The 23817-nt window shown below is 35.1% G+C and overlaps 1 protein-coding gene across 5 annotated transcripts in view; it reads right to left on the bottom strand.

Moving 5' to 3' along the window:
- The window catches only part of SMARCAD1 (SNF2 related chromatin remodeling ATPase with DExD box 1), an 88364-nt gene that overhangs the window by 25026 nt on the left and 39521 nt on the right, over positions 1-23817 (bottom strand). For 3 of the 5 annotated variants that reach the window (XM_081051701.1, XM_081051702.1, XM_081051703.1), the window contains exons 6-10: positions 22489-22592; positions 14242-14343; positions 13151-13232; positions 10758-11149; positions 1752-1951 (exon numbers count right to left, since the gene is read on the bottom strand). In XM_081051701.1, the coding sequence (XP_080907827.1) occupies positions 1752-1951; positions 10758-11149; positions 13151-13232; positions 14242-14343; positions 22489-22592 (880 nt within the window). Of the gene's footprint in view, positions 1-1751; positions 1952-10087; positions 10228-10757; positions 11150-13150; positions 13233-14241; positions 14344-22488; positions 22593-23817 lie in introns of those variants that run through there. The other 2 variants (XM_081051704.1, XM_081051705.1) reach the window with 2 other exon arrangements.

Here is a 23817-nt window from a genome sequence, read left to right as displayed (position 1 = left end):
TGCCTGGCCAGCATAACAAGTAAAACTGCTTGTCCAACTCTTACCTTGGCAAAAACAAAAACCAAGACAACAAATTTCACCCCCTAAAAGTGCATCTAAATAAACTCTAAAGAGACTATCTATATAGGTTTTTAGAGGTTGTACTTGGGACTATATCCAATAAGTACTTAAAAAAAACCCAAACTACTTTCTTGTATATTAAATATTTCATTAAAAAATCCTCAGTCTACTGGAAAGGATAGTTTATTACCTGATTGTACTATTTACAAGTAACAGGACTTTGTAAATGTGGGTTTGAGAGAGAAATTTTTTAAGTGATGCAATAAAGCACTTGATTTTTTTAAATCCCAATTATGACAAAGTAGACTCAACTGGGTAAGTCTTGTAGAGTGAAGAACTCCCCATATCCAATGCTGTAGAACAAGAAGGAGCAGCTCCAACTACACTTTTAGAAGATGAATATGCTGACATGGCCATAGTTCTTTCTAGAAAAGAGCTTCTTTGTGGGAACTGCATCACGTTTCCCTACACCATCCCATAGCACCCTAGAAGGGCACAGAAAAGATTGTAGCTTACTATTAAAGGCCAGTAACCACACCTTGATTTTAAATTAATAAATGATCAGCAAATATGCTTTGATCATGAACTTAGAAAACTACAAAAAGTAAATAAAATCACCAACTAAGGTAATTAATTTTAATGAGACTTTAGTGCTAATCTTATTAAATACCTATCAGAAATATTTTGACAGATGTAATGGATTTTTAATGCTGCATAACACTACACAGTACGGATATCCCATAATTCTTTGTAACTATTCTCTGGTATTTGGAACTTTGATAGTTTCCATGATTTTGCCGCTATAAATATCATCACCATAAACAATTTCATTTTCCCCCCAAAAAAACGGTAGTATTGTGAACAGTTCTGAGTCCCCAAACCACTAAAAAATAAACTTTTAAAGAAAGTTGAAAACAATCTTCCCCATCCCAACATCCCAACACCATGAAAAAGGGGGCATTTATAATTATACAAAATGCTGTTTTAGCATGCACTGGCTATTGGACCAATGTTTTAGTGAAAATAATTTAGTGTCTATTTTTTGTAAGAATTATGAAAAAGTATTTACTGAAAGTAACATTTTTAGGGAATGTACTTTTTAAAAATGCTTTTTATAACCTTTCCTTATAGCATCTATTTAATGAAAGTATCCTTTTCATTTGATGTGCTTCTACACCAAAGAGATTTAAAAATATGGACTTTTCAAAGTATTTAAAACATTTTATCACAGATACAGGATATTTTAATAACTTCATTTATGATTAAAACAATTGAGCTACAACAGAAATTTTTACATTGATGCAATTAAGCAGCTGATTTTTGGAAGTACCAAATTATGGGAAGGGGTAGCTAAAACCACTTTTTTAGTTTCTGTGATTATGTATGAAATCATCTGTCATCAGACAAGTAAAACAGAGATTATATAAGACCATGACATTTTCTCTCTCTAATTTATGATAGGATGGAGTAAAATATCCACATTGGGTGTGCAGATCGGGTGGGGGAGGACGGCAAGCAAAGAAAAACAATTCATATACCGCTTATGTGCCATTACAGAAAATCTTAGTTTCCCTTTTAATATTAGTTTTCACATCACTTCCACATTTAAGTTCTCTAGGCACAATACACAAATAAGTTCAGAAATTTTATACAACTGAGTTAAAATAATGTGTGTGTACAACAAATATTACCTTTGGTTCAGAATGGAAGGTTGTTCTATGTTCCATCCACCTCCATTTCCAGTGAGCATGGTAACTTGCTTTGTCAATTTATTTGAAATGTCTTCACATTTGTTCATAAGCCTTATAACTACATCTCTTTCTTGGATCAGTGTCTTACAGTGCCATATCAAATCTTCTGATAAGCCATTAGTTTTGGACATCTTTGTGAACTATGGCATAAAAAGAAAAATAATTTTTAACAGTTCAGATCTAGTAAATAGAAAGGCATTCTGAATTTCTTTATGAGGGAAAAAAGTTTTTTAATTTAAACTTTTACTAATAACCTTAATCAAGTGCTAAGAGAACCAGAATCTTCATGTTTACATTTAAATTCCCATGTTTCACTTTGATAATCCTATAGTCACCTCAAATTTATCACACTGAAATAAAATCTTTCTCCCCAAAATGCACAATTCCAAGCCTGTTACTTTGACCCCGGGTCTATTATCAAGCTGTCTTTAAATTCTCAGATTCACCTTTATTACCAAAAGTAACTGTACCAAATGTAATAACTGCATACCTGATCTCTTGCCTCCATTTGTCACTTCCTATAACTGACATATTACTAATAAGATTAATCTTTCTAAAATATACTTTTCCTTATCTATCATCAAAGTACAACCCCTCAAGCTTTCAAAACTCCAATTATTACTGGTCCCTGGATATTTTACTCCTAAACTGAAATTATAACTTGGAAAGATATTGCATGAGTCAAAAGTTAACTATGACCAATTCAATAATTTGATAAAACGCTTTTTAAAAATTTAATACAACATCTGAATAAGTGGTTTTGTGTGAAAACTCAAAGAATGTTTTCCAAAATGTTATTTGTATTTATTTTCCTAAAGGAGGTACTGAATACTTCATAATGCAAAAGCTATAACAGAATTTTTCCATATAGATAGTTGAAAAAACATATCCTGAAGAACACTGCAAAAAAACGTTTTTTAGTGAAAAGGATTAAAAAGCACAGTAGCTGTCTGAAAGCTTGTTGGGCAAAAAGAAAAAGGCCATAATCCAGAACGGAATAAAAGAAACTAAATTTAACACCATCTGTTAGGCTAAAACCACACATGATTTTGATTCATGGCATCTTATTTAACATATTCTTTCAAGTTACAACAAGAATCACATTAACAACTCTAAATAACCTCTTTGATCACAGTGTTTCTCAATTCAGAGAATCTCAAGCAACAGAAATTCAACACTTGACAGGACATATTAATGTTAAGATATTTGACTAAAAATGCAGTTTATAATAATATACATTTTTCGTATCTAACCTAGAATAAATTGGTAAGAAAGAAAATCTCCAATCTATTCTACACCATATTATTAATGTACTATAGGCTTAAAAAAAAATTTACTACTTCACAAAATGGCACTGTGATATATGAAGGTATCTGCTAACTACTTTACATTTTCACAAGGACAACATTCATAATTACAATGTGACCTCCCACTTTGTGCTTTCCCGGGGAAAAGATTTATATGTAAACAGCAGGATATATGAGAATTAGTGCCTTGAAGATTTTAAGGACTTTCCATTGGAACCCCCCAAAAATCCAAAAAAACCCCAAAACCAAACCAAACCAAACAAAACACAATCTCATGCCTATTGTGGTGTGTGTGTGTGTGTGTGTGTGTGGTATGTATGTGTGTGAAAAAAACCAATAATCAGAAAATAATCAGGAATATATATTGTATGCTTTTTATGTGCTAGAAACTATTAGACGTCTTTTATTCATTAACTCATTAAATCCTCACAGCAATTGCAACATTAGCCTACCAATTCTGGATGAATAAACTAAGCTTCAATTTCCAAGGTTATAGAGCAGCATAATAGATTCCAAAGTCCATGCTCTTTTCTTTTCACTATAACTAGTATCTCCGTAAATTAAAAAAAAAAAAAATTAAGACCTTCAAAGTTTTTTTGTTTTGTTTTGTTTTTTAAAAAAACAACTTTTAATCGGTAACGCACTTCCATTTATTATGTTATTTTTAGCAAGTACTACCCTGGCTGTTGAAGGTACCTGGTATACAGACACATTCTCTGTCTTCATGTGGTTTATGGTTATGGAAAAAGACACGCAACAAATAATTTTAAGTGTAACAACTGGTAATACATGGGAAAAAACAAACTTTCATGGGCACTTTTTTGCAGAGACTAATATAATTTATAGTCTAGGAAGTACTTTCAGAGCAGTAAGGCCAGAAATAAGAAGACTGTTTTGACCCACAGAAGTCCAATTCATCAGGTCAGAGTCTAGAGAAGAGCTAAACTAACATTACAAAAAAGATGCAACCAGACCTTACTGTCTCTTGATGAGAGCACAGCACTAACCACGTAACAACACTGGCTCCATTTAACCTTCTAATTAACTTTCCAGAAAATACTGGTCCAGAGGAACGTGTTCGTGTTAAACTATACCAGGGGTATAACCAGAAAAGTCCAGACTGGGAAGCTATAGAACAAATGATTCAGTTTTTTTGTTACCAAAGGTATTAAAGGAAAAGAAAAAGAGGTAGACGGATAAGGAATCTACAGATTAAGAGTTATTTAAAAAGACCTACCACACAGTTGCAGCACGTGGCTCTTATGTGGATCCTAATTCTAACTAACTGTAAAAAACCCAAACAAATATTTATGGCATTTATGAGAAACTAGAAATGTGAACACTGAGTGTTTTCTAATATTAAGGAATTAGTGGTGATTTTTTTTAGGTGTAACAATGTTACTGTGGTTTTGTTTAAGGGATAAAAAACCTTTTTTGAGCTACATATTTAAATTTTTTAAGAAAAAAATGAAGTCTGAGATTTGTGTCAAAATAATACGAGACAGAAAGAAGTGGATGAGGGCATCGGTGAAACAAGATCAGACATAAGCTGGAAGCTCATGATACGCAAGTGGGAGGTCATTATACTGTTCTGATTTTTAGGTTTGAAATTCTTATACTGGCAATGAAGGGAAGCGCAAAAGGCAACTCTCATTTGACAATGCTGCAATGATTTGAGTTGGTTACTAAGATTTGTAACTGAACTTTGGTTAATTTTTGAAGTCCAATTTCAAAATTTAACTCCCTGTGGCTTCCCACTCTTCCTACCCCGCCTCCCATATAAGCTAAGATTACAGATGATCCGGATTATTGCTGCTAGTTTATGATTTACATCTATCTAGTAGTGATATACTGTCTATGAATGTAGAACATCAGCAGACAGATTTTCAAGAAAGTTTCAATGAATGATGAATTGGTTAGGATTAGTAGTTATAAATGACAGTAAACCCAAAACATCAAGGGTTTAAATAAAGCATATTTATTTCTCTCACATGCAGATGAGGACCTGAGGAAGCAGATCAGATGTGGTGTATATATAGTGGTTCAAAATCAAGAACTCTCATGCTTCCCACCATCACAATGACATCTCAATCAACACGAAGAAGGGATCCTTTAAGGGCATTTTCCAAAAAAATCTTTATATATTTTTTCTTATATCTCACTGGACAGGACTTTGTCAAATTACCACAAGAGAGGCTGAAATATGTAGTCTTATTATATTGTATGTAATGTAACTAGCCATAAATTTGTTTTTAGAGCAGAGGGGGTTAAAAAAAAAAGAGAGAGAGAAAAATAGTCTGATCCAAAAAAGATTAATTCAATATGGCTAGAACTGATATTGGGAGATAAGCAGTAAACAAATGGGTTCTTAGTGTTTCTAACAGTATATTGTATATACTAACAGCATATACAATACTGCCAATGCAAAATATTGTGGCTATCTGCAGCTAACCTTTTCTAAGAACTAGGCAATTAAATGGACATTTACTTTATTTAATCCTTAGACTTCCACATAGGTCAGCACCATAATTACACCTCACTTATAGATGAAGAAATAGAGTAAGAGAGAAGTTAAGATCACATAAATTGCCAGAAAATATCAGAACTGGGATTCAAGATGAGGCCATCTAGCTCCACTAGATTATTCATCCACCTCCTCAGCAGTATTTACAAACCAAGGGAATAAAGAATCATGCATGAAATTCAGAAGCAAGAGACCCAACATAAGAGAGACAATAGGATTCCTCAGGATATCAGGAAAGTGAGATCCCAAGGCCACAGCTGATGAGCTGGCCTGTAACACAACCACTCCAAACCAGAGCAGGTCATAAGACTCCACAAGACACTTCCTCAAGAATATAGAACTGACAGAATACCTGACGTTTCTAAAAACTGAGGGGAAATTTAGACAACTGGGGAAGAGTTCAAAGTAATAAGTATATAGACAACTAAGAAAACAGAAAAATCAAGACAACTAATAACTAGAGAAAAAATGCTGAGCAAGGAAATAGTCATGTAGTATACCACATGGTTCAGCTGTAAAAGATATTCACAAAATCATAACAGATACTAAAAAAAAAATGATCTCCAAAATTACCACATTATTAACTTAGGTTGGTAGGATTGGCGATAGGAAATGGAATGTGAACTGAGACAGACAGTGAGAAGAGAGCTAATCCTACTATAATATTACATTTATAATGCTCTGCCAATAGATAAGGCCTGCAACTGAAAAATGAAAAATAGCATTATGTTTATATTACCTAGAGATCATGGAAGTGGTAAGAATCAGACAAAAGAAGTGAAAGGAGTTTATCTGCAGTGTGAGAAACTGGTGGGGGAAGGGGATAGATATGGATTTGGGGGCAGAACAAGCCTGTAAAATTACTTAACTTGTTCATCTAAATACATGCATAAATAATAAAAATCAAAACATATTTTGAAAATCCTAGGATTTAATTTCACAATATCTTCATTAGGGTAGTGTGTGAGGTGGTTAACAGGACCAGGGAGGAGGTCAGCACTTAAGGAAAGATGTAAGAACACTCCCTACTATTGTTACTGTTTTCTGAAGACAAAAGCATTTAACAATGTGAGTTACTTAGCTGCCCCAAAATGAGATTTAAAAAATACAAAGTACTCTGTAAATGCAGGATCTACTAGTGAATCTAAAGTTATGGATAAGCATAGAAAACATGATCCTGTTTACTTAATATGAAACATAAAAATGTATGCATAAATAGACAGATACTCAATACATTATTATTGGTAGGTAGAATTTTGACTATACTTTCTTCTTTGTTCTTGCAAGTACTGTTTCAATTTTAGACAATGAAAACAAATCATTCTTATTTTCTTTTTTTCTTTTTTTTTTAATTAAATTTATTGGGGTGACAATTGTTAGTAAATTTACATAGATTTCAGGTGTACAATTCTGTATTACATCGTCTATAAATCCCATTGTGTGTTCACCACCCAGAGTCAGTTCTCCTTCCATCACCATATATTTGATCCCATTTACCCTCATTACCCACCCCCCTTACCCTCTGGTAACCACTAAATTATTGTCTGTGTCTATGAGTTTTTGTTTCTCAGAAAACAAATCATTCTTTAAAAATAAACTGATAAAGCTATTTTCCCAGGGAGAAGGAAAAAAAGTAATTGATATTGCTGGATAATGACTTGAAAAGAATATCAATATGGCCTTAACTGCTACTATTAAAAACTCAAGTATCACCCTAAGAACCTTTTCCCTTTAAATAGCCACAAACTGAAGTACCTCTCTCTTGCCACAGTGTGTCACTCTTATAGCACAGTTTTGAATTTCTACAGGAAGGGGGAAATTGTTTAAAGCAGATTTAATTCCCGCCTAACAAGTAACAGTCCTGAGGACAGAGTACAACTTATAAAAATTAAAACAAAGCCCGAATACTGTAATCTCATACACAAATTTATTGAAGCTACCCTATCAGGAAAGCAGCAGTGAGCATCAAAATGCTTTAAATGACAAATTTAGACAGACATTTTTACAAAAACCACCGGGAAAACAAAGCAAAAAAGACACCTGTGGTCTAAGTTACTAGTAAATGGGAACAGCATAATGAGGAGCATAAATGAACTAAAAAATGAACTCAACCTGGGTTGCTTGGTTAACAATCAAGGAAAACTATCTACACTGATCTAAATGTTAAGGAAGGAAGTAGATACATACATAAAGTTTTTAGGTTAAGCTATTCATGAATGAGTTTTACTTGATTTGGTCAGTATACATTACTACTCTGATTAAAGTAACTTTAAAGATGAAATATAGTAAGATTATCACAGACATAACAGCATCCCCACCCTATTTTGCACAAGGCTAATCAAAAATTCAGTGAGTGGTTGGTGAACTCATGGCATCAAATGCGTGTAATTTGGCAATAAAAATCCCAATTTTACCACATTAACAGTACATGTTTTAAAACTAATGACACTTTCGGTTTCCTGTATTTCCAAAGTCGACATGATTTAATGATGTGGTTGCTTATAATAAGCATGAACTTTAATGCTATTAAGCAGAGAAATAAGTAAAATGGAGAAATTCTGAAGAAAACTTGACAATATTTAAGTTTTGATTCAAAGGAAAAAAATAGGTATAAAGCTGCGAACATAAACAACTCCATATAATGCATGCGTTCTGTTAAATAACCATTTTTTCCTCAAGTAAAATGAGAGTGACCAGAATATCTGAGAACATTTTAGTTTTTAAAAAGTGTAATTCTCTGCCAAGAAAGTCCTAACAATCATGTACAACTTTTCAAATTTTGTTTTAAAAGGCAATGCTAACATAATTTTCACATTCAAACTATTTTTATAATAAAATAAGAAAATGAAATACTAATGACTGCATTTAAGCTACCAATGCTAGACTTCAGTTTTAACAAAAATCGTAATTAAAATGTATGCCTGTAAGTGATTTGTTGGCTCAGTATGCATTTTTAAGTGAAATATCAATGAATTTTATACTTATACCAAAATTCCAAATCCTCAAGACTAAATAAGCTTCAATAATAATGTTAAGGGTGTACTAGTCATTCGCACACTGTTGTTAATATATACTGCTTTATAATTTTCATTAAAAACTGACAAAATTACTATTTCAAGTAGTTCTCACAGGAAATCCTAAAGGCAGCTATGAAAACAAAAGTAAATGGCTTTTTCTTGTTTCATTCTGAAGTTGTTTACAAGTATATTATCAAACCTCTCCGATTAATAGGGAAGTAGTAACTTATATAGCTTTTTACCAAAATATATGACTTTTCCTTTGATAAGCTTAAAGTTTCAAGCTAACTAAAACTCAAAGCTTATGTACATTGACTTGATAATTTTAATACCCCAAACCTCTTCATTTACCTATTTTGTTTTTCAGGACAGCAAGCTCTGTAGTCCCTGAGCTCAAGTAGTAAGTTTACTTTTTAACTGTTACGTAAAATAATATTCACATGCATGGCTAGCAAAAACATAGTCTTTGAATTCAACTTTTAGAAAGGGAACAAGGTTTAACTAGATAATGCATAATCTACAAATTCATGTTAAGACGAATTTAAACTATGCCAATTAATTAGTGGGGGAAATATGCTTTCTACATGGTAAGTTGCTGAGTATTTTTAAAAGCATCTGGCACATATAACTGGTTTAATTTACTGTTACTATAAGATATTTGGGCAAGTAGTTACAATGACTGAACACACTAGTGCAGATAACTGCATTCCTTATTAAATAAGAATCCCAACAAGCCTGAGCAATCTGACTGTATAATAACACAGGAGACCATTAAAGATTAAAAGAAAGAAGAAAAGGAAGAAAAGAAGAACAAGAAAGCCCTTCAGCAAATACTTTAACAAATAAATCACTCAGGCAAAGCTGAACAAGTTTTGAAAGGGCCTGCTTTGACAGATGTTCTCTGGAAAAGCAAAGGCCTCAGGCAAAACGAATGGCTTTATTTTCTTTTAAGCTAGAAAATAGTAGTAATTTTGTTCTATATTTTTCAAATATTTTATTTTTTCAAAAAATGCTTTACAATCATTGTTTAGGGCCCTTCCATACCACAACTTTAGGACATTTATCAAGGGAACTTAAGCTTATAGAAGTCTATCATAATCATAAAATTAATCACAAAAGCAACTTTACTCCAAGTTAGCAAATAAATAAAACTTCCTAAAAATTTATAGAGCATCAAGAATCAGCTCATCTTCTAAAGCAGTGAAAAACAATCCACGCTGCTTTTACAACAGGGCCTGTATACAATTCATGTTATAAAAGCCCACATTCTCACAAAAGTTGAAGCAAAATTTAAAAGACAGAATTCTTATATTTTTCTGAATAAGATTTGCTGTTGACATTTATAAAACTCAAAAGACAGGTAATTTTGTATGAAACCTGTTTATAGGAAATCAAATTCCACAAAAGGATCGTGCAGAGTGTACTTACCAGTACTTATGCCTTCCCTTCACCTAACGCTCGAATTCTAGGCTTCCACACACTTTTCTATCTTTCCAATTAAAAACGCTGCAGCCTGCTACACTCCATAAAATGGCCGCGTTGTTTAACCAAGAAAAACATGTTAGAGATTGAGCTGTCATTTTTAAAAGAAAAAGAAAATAAACAAATTGCTTCTTTTGTAGTGAAGCATAAAACACTTAGGCTGGCATTTTGAATCATGGAGCTCCCCTGGACGTTGCTACTGATCTCAAGTAGTTGTAGTAAAATTTCTGCCACATTCTTGCTTTCTGCATGGTGTCTCAGCAGTAACAGATCAGAACAGGCTAGCAAACAACTCCTTCCTAAATGTAAGCTCTAATTTCTTCTTCTGCAGTGAAATGAACCAAGTGTCTATGCAAAAGAATGAGTGACAGTATGCCCAGCCAATCAGCTTGGGTTTTTTCAGGAAAATCACCCCTTAATTCATTCAAAATTAGGTCATATGACACTATTTGAAATACTATTGGCTTACAATGAAAGTAATGTTTGACTCTACACAGGATAAGGCCACCCATCTATGCTTCCCTGGGCTGAAGACACCTTGACTATAAACAGTACTGTGAATTAAACACACACACACACACACACAGAGGGAAAAAAAAAAAGAATGTAGCCTTACCAGAGCTTCCCAACTATTAAAGGGCCGGAGTTCTGTTATCTTCTGAGCCTTTTTCTGAGAACACTGAGGAATCAAAGTAAGTTCAGCAACTGAAGCATCTTGAAGGAAGTGAAGAATTTTTCCTTTATAGCCATCCTCCATCACTTCTTCACCACTACTATAGTCCTCATCTAGTGAACTACCGACATCAGAACCTGAATCATATTCAGAGTCTTCAATAACTCTCTTAGGATTAAATACATTTTTTTTACGTTTCTTGTTAAAACCATTTTGTGGCTTCATGGAACATTTCTGTTTCAGTTTTGTTTTAGTTGCATTTTTAGGATAATTTTGACTTCTTGAAGAAACTTCTTTTCCATTTGGAAACTCACTTTGTGAAGCATATTGCATATCTGTGTACAAAGAAAGACAAAAATAACTAAATTACAAACATATAAATTAAATATAAAAATGTATAAGACTTCAAATAATATAAGAAAAATATTTAAACATATATATTTTCCTTTTGAATATGAATTCAACCAAATTTGTTGATATACTCTAAGATTATATCAAGATTATAATAAAATCATAAGATAATAAGATTATAAGATTATATCTATACTGAAACAGAATTTGAAGTTATACAATTAAGTTGAAATAAGTAGTTTCCAAAACAAGTGATAACTTCTTTTTAAAAGTGGATTAAATATAAACCCCCATTTCTAACAAAGATCCTGAAAATATAAATGGCAGGTACATACCCACAAGAAGTCCTGGTGATTACTTAGCCCCATCTCTATGGCCAACACTGAATGCTCATCCTAAATTAAAACCTACCTTATTTAATTCATTTTCATGTCTCCATCTCCAAATAGTCTAAAGTCATCATTACTTAAAAACTTATTTAAATATATTATTAAAGGCACCACTATTTTATCACTGATAAATGTATCATGTTCCATAAATTAAGGTGCCTTGATTGAAGAGTTATTTTATGCACCAGTAAGAAAAAATGTACCAATTAATCTTTAACACAATACTTGATTATTTAGAATGTTTTTGTTTTACTAACTCGAAGAGCTTTTGGACTCACACAAAAATTATCATATACCTTCCTTCTTGCACGTATATAAAAACTGTAAGATAAACTGGATGAGGTATTCTTCAAACTTCTTCACATTCATAATATCTCTTATGAATCATTTATCACTCAGAATTGGTTATACTGGTGGCTTTCTTTTCTCCACACAATGTCATTTCTCTGCCATCAAAAGCATTTGTAGGGGTGGACGGGTGGCTCAGTTGGTTAGAGCGCGAGCTCTGGGCAATGTGCTGCCAGTTGGATTTCCACATGGGCCAGCAAGCTGCGCCCTCCGCAACTAGAATGAAGTCAATGAGCTGCCGCTCAGATCACATGTGGCCCGATGGCTCAGCTGGTTGGAGCGCGGGCTCGCAACCACAGGGTTGCCAGTTCGACTCCTCACCTCCCTCAATGGATGGTGGGCAGCGACCCCTGCAACTAAGATTGAACACGGCACCTTGAGCTGAGCTGCAGCTGAGCTCACGGATGGCTCAGTCGGTTGGTGCGCATCCTCTCAACCACAAGGTTGCTGGTTCGACTCCCACAAGGGATGGTGGGCTGCGACCCTGCAACTAACAATGGCAACTGGACCTGGAGCTGAGCTGCGCCCTCCACAACTAAGATTGAAAGGAGAACTTGACTTGGAAAAGTCCTGGAAGTACACACTGTTCCCCAATAAAGTCCTGTTCCCCTTCCCCAATAAAATCTTAAAAAAAAAAGCATTTGTAGTACAATGTTTCTTAAAAGAATTCATGAAAAAACAACAAAAAATAAGAAAAACCTAAAACCAATTATACAGAACCAGTGTACTTGATTCTTGCTTAAGGATGTTACTAAACATGTGTGATTCAACTCGTCCCCGCTACTTCTCATATACATTTGGTTGCTAAAGTTAAGAGTGTTCCCTATGGGATTAGGGACTTTGTTCCATGCCAGTGATTCCAATCTTGTACGTTTCTGATACTGGGGCTTTTGCCATTCACACAAGTGCAAGTTAGGACATCTACGTTGCAGTGATTATGACACCAGCAATCGTAAGATCCATCCTGAGAGCTACTAAAATGTAAAAAATATTTTTGTACTCAATAAAACATGGCAGCTTAAAAGTAGCCATAACTATAAAAAAAAATTATCCAAACAGAAAAAGGTATTTATTGTTTCATTTTATACTGCCATAAAGAATATGCCAAAACATTTTGGAATTGGTCATTTAAAAAATTGTGACATTATTATTTCCAACATTTGCAATCCCATTCTGATTATTAGATAATAGGTTTACTACTTTCTTATATACAAAATATAGAATAGGAAATATGTATTTTCTAATTACCTTGGTCTTCAGCAAACACTTTTAAAGATTCTAAAGCTTCTGTGTACATCCACTCATGTTCCTTGAGTACATCCCTTAGTTCCTAGAAATAAGTTATTGATCTCTGTTAAAAATCTAATATTAGAACTTGTAGAAAACATTGATCTCTTTTAAAAATAAGTAAATTACTTTAAATAGTAAATTACTTAATAGAATAAGTAAATTACTTAATAGAATAGAAAACTTAATAGAATGCATCTGATTATTTCACACAGCAGTTTTTATGCTGTTTTACAAATGCTTTCTGTGTGTATAATTTCACCTCCACAGATATGCAAGTCTTCAAAGAGAAAGAACCTTGACTTTTTTTACATTTCTACTTTCCCAACCAAATGTTTGCTCAATTAAATTTGAACACATAGCTAGGCTTTTACAAACTGCCAACTTCAAAACACGTCATTTCAACAATGTAAAGAACCAGTGTAGCAGCAAGATTTTGCATTCCGCTCATCAGAATTAAGTAGATGTACTATCTATACATATACATGAATAAATCAAATGCAAGTGTAAATGTATTCCAAATGTTAAACAAATAATGTGTTTCTTCATATAATCATGTGTCTAAACAGCAGTCCTTTTAGCACTGGCATGTTTGGCATGGGTCTTTCCTGACTGCGAAAGTATTCTTACTATCTGTCAAATGGAACAAAGCTATGGAATATTAACATACTGAAATGCAGCATTACACTTTAAAATTCTTCATGAGACATTTAAAGGGAAAAGAAAAAAAACAACAAAAAAAGTCAAAACAACTGACTTGGGGTTATGGATGGCTATGTAGATGATTTACATTTTATACATGAGTTCACATCTGTCAGTTACTACGGTTATGTTTGTTATGATTGTGGTTATAATGCTGATACTACAGTTAGTAAATAAAGTAAGTATACAATGAAAGAATTAACAGGCCCTATAAACATATTTTATAATATTAATACAGGAAAATATTAGAAAAATGCAAAAATCATCCAAAGCTTTTACATGGCTGATCTCACACTATTTGGAATACAAACATTTAGTACACACTGATTAAATTTCTGTATAGTACTCACCTGTTTATCAAAATTGGGAAATTCCTTTTGCAATTTCAATACAATACTTTCCTGTTTTTCCCAATTATTGCTAGATTCTGCAGACTCATTTGATTCCTCTCCCTAATGGGGAGGGAAAAAAAAGAGAACCAATTTTAGAGATTAATAACCATTGTCTTAAGATAGATTACATTTTTTATTTTGACTTGATTTGGAAGTTATCACAATCAATCAGAAGAACTTTAAAATGTTTTTTTGTTGATGTGAAAATTGACAAATTCATGTCGTTAAGGATGAAAAATATTGCTGCTTTAAGATCACTGGAAGACTGATTGCATATCCAATAACTCACAACTCATGATCATTCATACAGTGCTCAAAATGAGATAAATCTGCTAAAAAACTAGAACGTTCCTCATATTAACTCAAAATAATCAAGGTATACCGAAGTCTCTCCGAGCTAATGGAGACAAAAAAAAATTTCAAATAGCTCATCTGTACTCAATTTCATACTCCCCTACAAATTTCAAATACTGAGAGAAAAAAGTTTACTTCAGTCTTGATTCATAGAATGGCTAAAATATCAATTGTTCAGCCACAACATAAAAGTGACACAATGATAAAAAAAATCTTGTGAAAGTAAATAACATATAAATTAAACTTAAATTAGAAATAACCATGGCTATTCATGCACACAGTCTCTCTTCTCTTTCTCTGTCACTTAACATTATTTGAAGAAACTGGTTAAAATTCCTTCAGCCAAAAAAAAAAAAAAGATTCCTTGGGTTCATGCCTAAGAAAAATCTTGCATTTCAGTCAATTAAAAGGCATTGATCGACTCTGCTTAGATCTGTACCACATGTTATACAAACAAAATAGAGAAAAATACAATCTTATACTTTTTCTACCTCCTTTCTTACCCAACAACTGAATGCTATATTTTCTTTCTAACTATCTAACATAAAAATAAGTTGTGAGTGATACCTCTCTTACACACAGGAAAAAGATGATGTTCCATAAGACAGAAACAAATAAAATGCTATGGAAGTTTAGAGTAGGAAGAAGAAATTTCCATGTATATTTGTAATAGTAAGTGGCTATTTGGGCTGAAGCAGAGACCATGGACGGGTAGGCTGTAAGGCTGAAAAATGAAACTCGAGCTAATAATATTGTATAAGGCCTGGAGTGCCAAATTGAGGTCATTATTTATTCAGAAAGCAATAGCGTTTGAGCAGGGGAGTAATAAAACACTAATACGTGGAGAAAGTACTTCAAAGCCCTCAAATACTCATACTGCCATCTTCAGTTTACCCCTGAAGACACTGAAACTAAAGAACAAGCCTTTTAGAAGTCAACAGATGGATAATAACCCCAGCTATGGCAGGACTAGAAACTGAGGTGTCTAATAGGTAAATCCACAGAGACAGAGAGCACACTGGTGGTTGCCAGTGGCTGGGGAGGTGAGGAGAGAATGAGGATAAACTGCTTACAAGGTATAAGATGCTATTATGGGACAATAAAAATGTTTTAAAACTAGATAGGAAGGGCAGCTGCACAACACTGTGAACATACAAAATGCCACTGAATTGTTCATTCTAAAATGGTTAAAATTTTAAGCTATGTGAATTTCAACCTCAATAAAAAAAAGTTGAGGGCCGGCCTGGTGGTTCAGGCGTTTAGAACTCCATGCCTAACTCCCAAGGCTGCCGGTTCAATTCCCACATGGGCTAGTGGGCTCTCCACCACAAGGTTGCCAGTTTAATTCCTCGAGTCTGGCAAGGGATGGTGGGCTCTGCCCCCTGTAACTAAGATTGAACATGGCACCTTGAGCTGAGCTGCCGCTGAGCTCCCGGATGGCTCAGTTGGTTGGAGCGGTTCTCTCAACCACAAGGTTGCCGGATCGACTCCCGCAAGGGATGGTGGGGCTGCGCCCCCTGCAACTAGCAACGGCAACTGGACCTGGAGCTGAGCTGTGCCCTCCACAACTAAGACTGAAAGGACATCTTGAAGCTGAATGGCACCCTCCACAACTAAGATTGAAAGGACAACAACTTGACTTGGAAAAAAGTCCTGGAAATACACACTGTTCCCCAATAAAGTCCTGTTCCCTTCCCCCCCCCAAAAAACAAAAAAAAGTTAAAATATTTGGAAAACAGTAAATATCTTTTGGGAATCAAATATGTGATAGCACAAATTAAACATTCAGTAGACAGTGTTCCTATCATTTGCTGTTTGCTCTCAGATCCCACACTTCTGCCAGCTCTGCTAATCTCTGTGACTGAAAATACTTTTGTGGTCCCGTGATTACACCAGAGCTTTACAAATGCCAGGTGATTGGAATTTGGGCCCAAATCTGTCTCTGTGGGCCCAGGGGTTATGAATCAGTCCTGCAGTTATTTTTCTGGTTCCAGAATGCAGAGTTGGAATAGACATAATTGGCCTTGGCAGAAATCTCTATTAGGTCCTTGACTCAAGGAGTAAGAGCTGTTGTAGGAAATACCAAATCCAAGTCCTTAGAATTGCCCCTCTCAAGCAGCAGCAGCAGCAGCAATACCATCATTCCTGAAGGAAATGCAGAAAAATGACACCACCATCCCATCCCAATGTAACCTGCCTCCTTGGCCTAGACAAAAGCTGGATGGGTCTCAGAGAATTATTTTAGGTTAACATAAACAAACAGGTGATGACCCCAACTGCAGCTGTTATACCAGATGTGGTATTTTACTGGAACAGATCAATGGAACCATGCAGTTATCAATCTGACAGATGCTTTGTCTTCCCTGTCCCAATTAGAAAGGACAAGTAGAAGCAATTTGTTTTCACCTGGGCCAGATCAGTGATAGATACACCTTCACTGTCTTCAGGACTACGGTAACTCTCCTGCTCTCTCATAGTACAGTACCCAAGGACTGTGATAGTTCTGTACAATCCACAGAATATCACTCTGTGCCTCTACGCTGATGGTATCACACTGACTTGACTTGATAAACAGGAAGCAATAAGTGTTTTCAATGGCCTTAGTAAGATACATACATGTCAAAGAGTGGGAAATCACCACCCTCAAATTCTGGGCCCTCCACTTTCAAGATTTCTGTGGGGGTCCAATCTGGAGCAAGTAGTAAATATCACTAAAAAAAACCCAAAAAACAAACAAAAAAACCATACACAAATGGATGCACAATGCCTGACTCTTAAGAAAGAGACACAACACTTGGTTGGCCTCTTTGGATATTGGAGGTAAGGTTTACTTCATTATGGTGTGTTCTGCTCTGTTCACAAAGTAGCCCTTAAGACTGTCAGTTATGAATGGGGTTCAGTGCAATACAAGGTTCCCTGCCACTTAGGCTTCATGACCAGCAAGCAGATGCAATGATTCTCAAAGACTCTGTGGGTAATACGGATGTTTGTATAAAGTCTCTGGCAAGCCCCAATAGGAAAATCAGAGCACAGACCCACACGGTTTTGCAGCAAGGTCAAGTCTGCTTCTGCTGATAACTACAACCTGTTCTGCTATAACTTGACATACGCACTTCCCAAAATTACTGTGCTGTGCTAAATCATGAAAAGAAAAACTACAGTGTTGAAAACAATCCAGTTAGAGGTGTAACATTCAAAAACTTCATCAGTGATACATTAAAAAAAGGAACCTTAAAAAAGGGTAAGCACAATTTTACACACATTAAATGTTTAACACATAAATAAATACTACAATAAATATGAAGTTTGCTTGGGGATTTAGCACTGGAAGGGTTGCAGCTTGTGAGGTACTACTGTGAAGTGGTAGGAGGAGGGTTATCTGAAAATGAACAGGAAGTTGTAACACCATCTATAGAAGGGCATGGCTCATTGTACTTGTGTTCTCTCTGCTATAGAGGCTGAAACTAAAAATAAATTTAAAAATAAATCAATACATTTTTGCTGCTTTGCTAGCCTCCTCCTTTCATACTAAAGTTGTCTGTATGTTTCCAACTCAACTGGATGCCATGGAGGACTCGCCTACATTCGGCATTAAAGCTGTTATCTTCAAACCACTACAACCGCTTTCAATAACACTTAAAACATCTGGTAACTGGATGTTGTTACACTGCCATGGTGAAGGTTTCTGGTTTTTATGAACGTCACCTGAACGTCACCATCATCTTTTGCATCTGTATGGCCATAAGCAGCAACCTATTTCAAGTTGCGGTGAAATCAGGATGGAACCCAAGAAACTCTTCAACACCTTCATTTTCTACCTCTTCAAATCCAACCTGTTTCCCTAAATCAAAATCAAATAGCTTGTTTTGAATTAAAAAACAAATTCTGAAGGATTAAATACTTCAAAATCACGAATCAAATCAATGAGAATTTTCCACCTCACAGCATGTAACACTCTTGTATCACTCACTACAGGCTTCTACAATGGTAGCAATGGCCATTCTGATGTTAAATCTCTTCCAAAATTCCATAACCGTATCTGCCTTCTCACCTCAACAACAGCAATTAGGCATCTTAAATGTTCACTTTAAATAGTAAGCCATGAATGTTAAATAGTAAGCCATGAAGTTTTGGGTTGAGTTCAGCTTTTGTAGAGGGATAGGCTTGATGTAGTATAAGAATTTTAAAGGTTAAGTGTTTTCATTTTGGAATTTTGTTTTTGTAATACTCCTCCATAACAGGAAAGAATTAAGTAAAAATATTAATGCAGATTTGGGCAGTCCATCCAATTTTGCTATACCTGTAGTGAACTCCAGGGGCTGACTTGAGCTATTTCTTTTAAAAGGCTCAGTTTGGTAAGTGATAAACTACTACGGACTTCAGCTCCACGTCTGTACCAGGCACTGGGATGGAACATCACAGTAATGCTACTTTTAAAAGCCTTAAATGCTAGAGTGTTCACTGTTTTTCACATTTGGATCCTTTGAGGCATGTATTCATAACAGACACCTGTTTCAAAACTGAAAATTTAATTCAATGTATAGCCATCTCCTTCAGTTTACTTCTGTATCACCAATGAGAAATTATTTTTTGCAGCTTTCCTATCTGCAAGCATGGCTTTGTGTGCCAGTTGATGGCTGATGAATTTGTAGCACTGTTTGAAAGACCAAGGCTACCACTAAAAGGAGCTCCTCCTGAAGGATACAGTGATTTCCATTTCAGGTCTTTGTATAAAAAGATCCATGCAAAAAAGGTCGTTCCTGATTTTTTCACTCTTTGGTCTTTAATCCAAATGCTCAACCAATCACCTTTCCTTTTCTCCTATTTCTTTATACCTGTTCTTATTGACGTCACGGCATATGAAGATGGTCCAGCTATACACTTCTATTTTGGGGACAGTGTGGATTCCTTTATGCCTGTTGCTCAGGGTATATATATCACATGTTCTCATTTCTTCCCAAACATTTGCTTCAAGCTTCTCCTCAACCTTTAAACTTTCCTTTTGTATGCACTGCGTGGTATTTTTGAACCAGAATGTATAGATATGTTTGGGATGCTAAGTGAGTGCTTTCTTCAAATAGTAAAGTTCACAGATGTGAATGAACAGTAAAATACAACTTTGTGGGATAACAAGTATGGTGAAATGAGGCAGCCAGTAGATGTTTTAAGGTGTGTGCATTTTATGGTCCAGCTCAGCTGGGTGTAGTGTTCTGTATTCATCTAGTATTTGTCATGGACAAAAAGTGCAGAGACAATGCAAAATTCAGGTTATACTCAAACTGTTCTCTCACATATTTACTCCAGTAAATACTCTCTAACATATTTACTGCATTGGAACAATACACATTTTTCAAACAGAGAGGACTGATCTCTTTTTGTGAAACAATTGTTGGCTTGATAGGGGGTCCTCATAGGAGCACAATGGTTGACCATGAGATATTAAGTGACCATCAGAGTTGAGCTGTTATTTGATTCTAAAACTGAGCATGAACGGCAGGAAATGGAAATGGTGCATTTTAGACTGGACTTGAGCTGGTTCAGAAGGTACAAATAAGTTACAAGTACAAATAATTGTCAGATTCCCATAGTACCTATTTCTGCTTTGCTGCTGCCCCTCCTTCAACCAGCATCTATGGCACTTTGGGGAATTATTTAGGATCAGATAAAGGAGAAAAATTTGAACTTTGTTTTCAAAGAGTTTACATAATTGTTAGAAAAAGCTGAAAGTGAAGTGAACAACTGCTATAATATAACCCCATTTCAGAGTGTAGCCCTGTGCACAACTTGGGGCAGTATATCTGCTGTATAGAATGAGATGGCCAGAGGTACAGATCAATGATATAACGTGGACACTAGCTAAGGAGAAGAATAAGAGTGGAAGATCAGCGACCGGAGTCTGGGGAAGAGGTGCATTGTTGAATTTCTCAGAAGTTTTTCTGAGAACAGAATGCAAGGATAACAGTGTTCCACAGGAATGTTCAGCAAAGGGCATCTACCGTAGAGGAGACTTTTAATAATCAGGTGGGCAAGACCCATTCTGTGAACACCAATAAGATCATAGCCACTTGGATGCTTGCTCAATGGGTCTATATATACACAAATGGTGACTGAAACAGGGATTGAGGCTATGCACGCAGATCAACATGATAAGACTTTCTAATACCAGGACTTATCTAGCTGTTGCTGCTATGGAATACTCAACCTGCCAAGAGCAGAGGCCAATGATGAGTTCCCATGACAGTACCATTCCTTGGAAGATTCAGTCAGCTGTCGATGGGAAGTTGATTACTTTGGACCCGTTTCATCATAGAAGAGACTGTAATAGAAACTTGCCCTGGGCCTGAATTTACCTGTCAGCTATGGGTTGATGTGTCCCTCCAAAATACATATGGTGAATAATGCCCAGTACCTCAGAGTCATAGTACCTTGACTATCAAGTAAAAATGAAGTCATTAGGGTGAGCCCTAATCTAATGACTGGTGTCCTTATAAAAGGCGAAATCTGGAGAAAGACAGGGAGAGGCAATGTGAAGATGAAGACAAAGATCTACAAGCCAAGGAATGCTGAAGTTGCCAGCAAACTACCAGAATCTAGGAGAGAGAGGTGCAACAGCCCTCAGAAGGAACCAACCTCTGACACCTTCATCTTGAACTTGTAGCCTCCAGAACTGTGAGGTAATGTTTCTGTTGTTTAAGCCACCCAGTTAGTGATACTTTGTTAGAGCAGCCCTAGGAAATTAATACATCACATATGGAAAGCCTGATTCACAGTCAGAGTACACTGTGACACAGCCACGTGTCTGACCAGCTAGCTAATTTCACTGGAAGACGAGGGCATCAATAGATTCATGCCCAAGCAGCTCACTGATTTTACCATGCTCAACACCTAGAAGCAGCTGGTTTACACACAGTAGTATCACTTAGTAAAAGTCCAGAATGTGAACTTGTAGATAACACCCTGCTATGTTGTCCAACAAGATGTACTACAAGCACGGTAAATGCTTTGGATCAGCCATCAATATGATGCTATTTCTCCCACAGCCATTACACACAGGTCTGTAAACTAAAATGTGGGCCTACTCTCTTACACTATAGCTGTTCCTGACGCCTAAAAACCCACTCACAGGATTTTTACTTCCCTTGAGTATTTGTTCCCAAGGGAAGAATGCTTCCATGTAGGTACATAACAATTGTCCCATTAAATTACAGTAGAGATTGCCACCTGGCTATTTTGGGCTTCTTATACCACTAAATCATAGGCAAAGGAAGAGGTTACTTTGTTAGTTGTGGTCATTTATTTTCATTACCAAGAAGAAACTGTGTTGTCTGAATGCAGAGACAGGGAGATCTGTGACTGGTTTCATTGGGAAGCATCTTAGTAGTTCTAGCCATAAAGTAAAAATTAATGGAAAACTAGAGTAAACCAATAAAAACATAACTACTATTATTTTTAGATAACCAGTTAAGTAACAAAGGAGTCATCCAGAGCAATTATAATTAGTTGCTCTGGGGAAGAAGAAATGGTGCTGCTGGTGATAACAGCTGTTTTTCCTAAGTGTCGTATAACCATATGTATATGTAATTTTCATGAAATACAATTTTAAAGTATATTTATATGTCACTAGAATATTTTAAAAATTAATTTTATAACTCAGATAAGCAATTAATACTGGATATATTAAAAAGAAAGCAAAACTGTCACAAATGAGATGCAGACAGATTTTCTGACTTGGTTGTGAGAGAGAAGAAAGAAGATTCATTTAGGGTGAATTTTCAGGTCTGCTATCCACAGACTCAACAAATTCTGTGCTTACGTAGCTAATTTTAATACTGCAATTCAAATATAACTTACATGATCCAGTCTTTTCTTTTTTATCGATTGATCATCATTAAATTCATCTTCCTCATATGGTTCTGAAGAAGAAGATAATTTTCTTTTTCTGGGTCCACCACCTTCTAAAATAGAGAACATTCAAAGTTTGCACAGGTAGTATAAGAATCATTAATGCAAAGCAAGAGCAAAAGTGTTATTATAATGACTACATATGCATAGTTCTCTTGACATAAAGTTCCATGTGATTTCTTCATGTCATGTGCACTCAATAAATGTCAACAGAATCAAAGAAAAAGTGAACAGAGACTCTTTCGTCTTTCAAAAGCAGAAATCACTGGGATAATGTATTTGTCAACCACCACATTGAATGCTAAAAATGTACATCACTAAATTGATGAGTAATTCTTCATAGTAATATTGAAAGGAAAAGGCTCTCCCCAGTGACTGAGTGTTCAGTGGTGAAAGAAGGGTGAGTTCCACCAGTGTGGCTTATCTAAATAGCATTCACTGACACCGGTAATTGTTTACTATGTACCAGGTTTTCCGGGGGGGTTTATAAACTGTGGTTTCATTTCCTTTCCAAAACAAACCTACAAAGTAGGTAATATTCTCATTTAACAAATGAGGAACTGAAATATAGATAGCTCAAGCAATTAATGCTTTTAAACTTAGGAGAGTATAACATACGAATCTACAGTAATAGAAAATTTGCATATTCTGCTAAGACTGAAAGAAAACTCAATCTACATGATTTTAAGAAGCTATAATACGTATTCATACTTAGTATACATGTATCTATTTCCTAAATACTTTTACTTTCAGAGAGCAAAGTCCTTAGACGTATTGTTGCACTAATATGAAAGTATCTGCTAAAGCTTATGCAGGTTTCAGATTTCAGTATTAATTATATCAGTACACTGAGCAGTTAGAAATAAAACTTATAGAAATACTATATTCAAAATACAAACAAACATGACAGCTTTCAAGTTGTAAGCCTGAAATTTTCATAATATGGCCATTATAACACAGTAACTGAATGCCATTAGCCTTTTAAAGTATAATAATTACATGTCAGCATGAGTGCTTGTTATTTTTTCTCTCAATTTACTTCATAGTAAATGCGCACTATGCATCTACTTTAAAAAGTGGAAAATATAACCACCACCCTATCATTACCCATATATTTGCTGGGGGTAAGTGAGCACTATTAGTAATACTCTAAATCTGAAAAAACCTTCAAACTAGATAATTTATTCCATGTCACCTAGACATGTATTTTTCCTAAAAAAGCAAGAGCTTTATTTTGTGAAAGAATTCTTCAGCCTTAAATATGTGTCTACACATTTT

This window comes from Rhinolophus hipposideros (assembly GCF_964194185.1).
Source record: "Rhinolophus hipposideros genome assembly, chromosome: 1".
Lineage (NCBI taxonomy): Eukaryota > Metazoa > Chordata > Mammalia > Chiroptera > Rhinolophidae > Rhinolophus > Rhinolophus hipposideros.
This window is presented reverse-complemented; position numbering and strand designations above follow the sequence as displayed.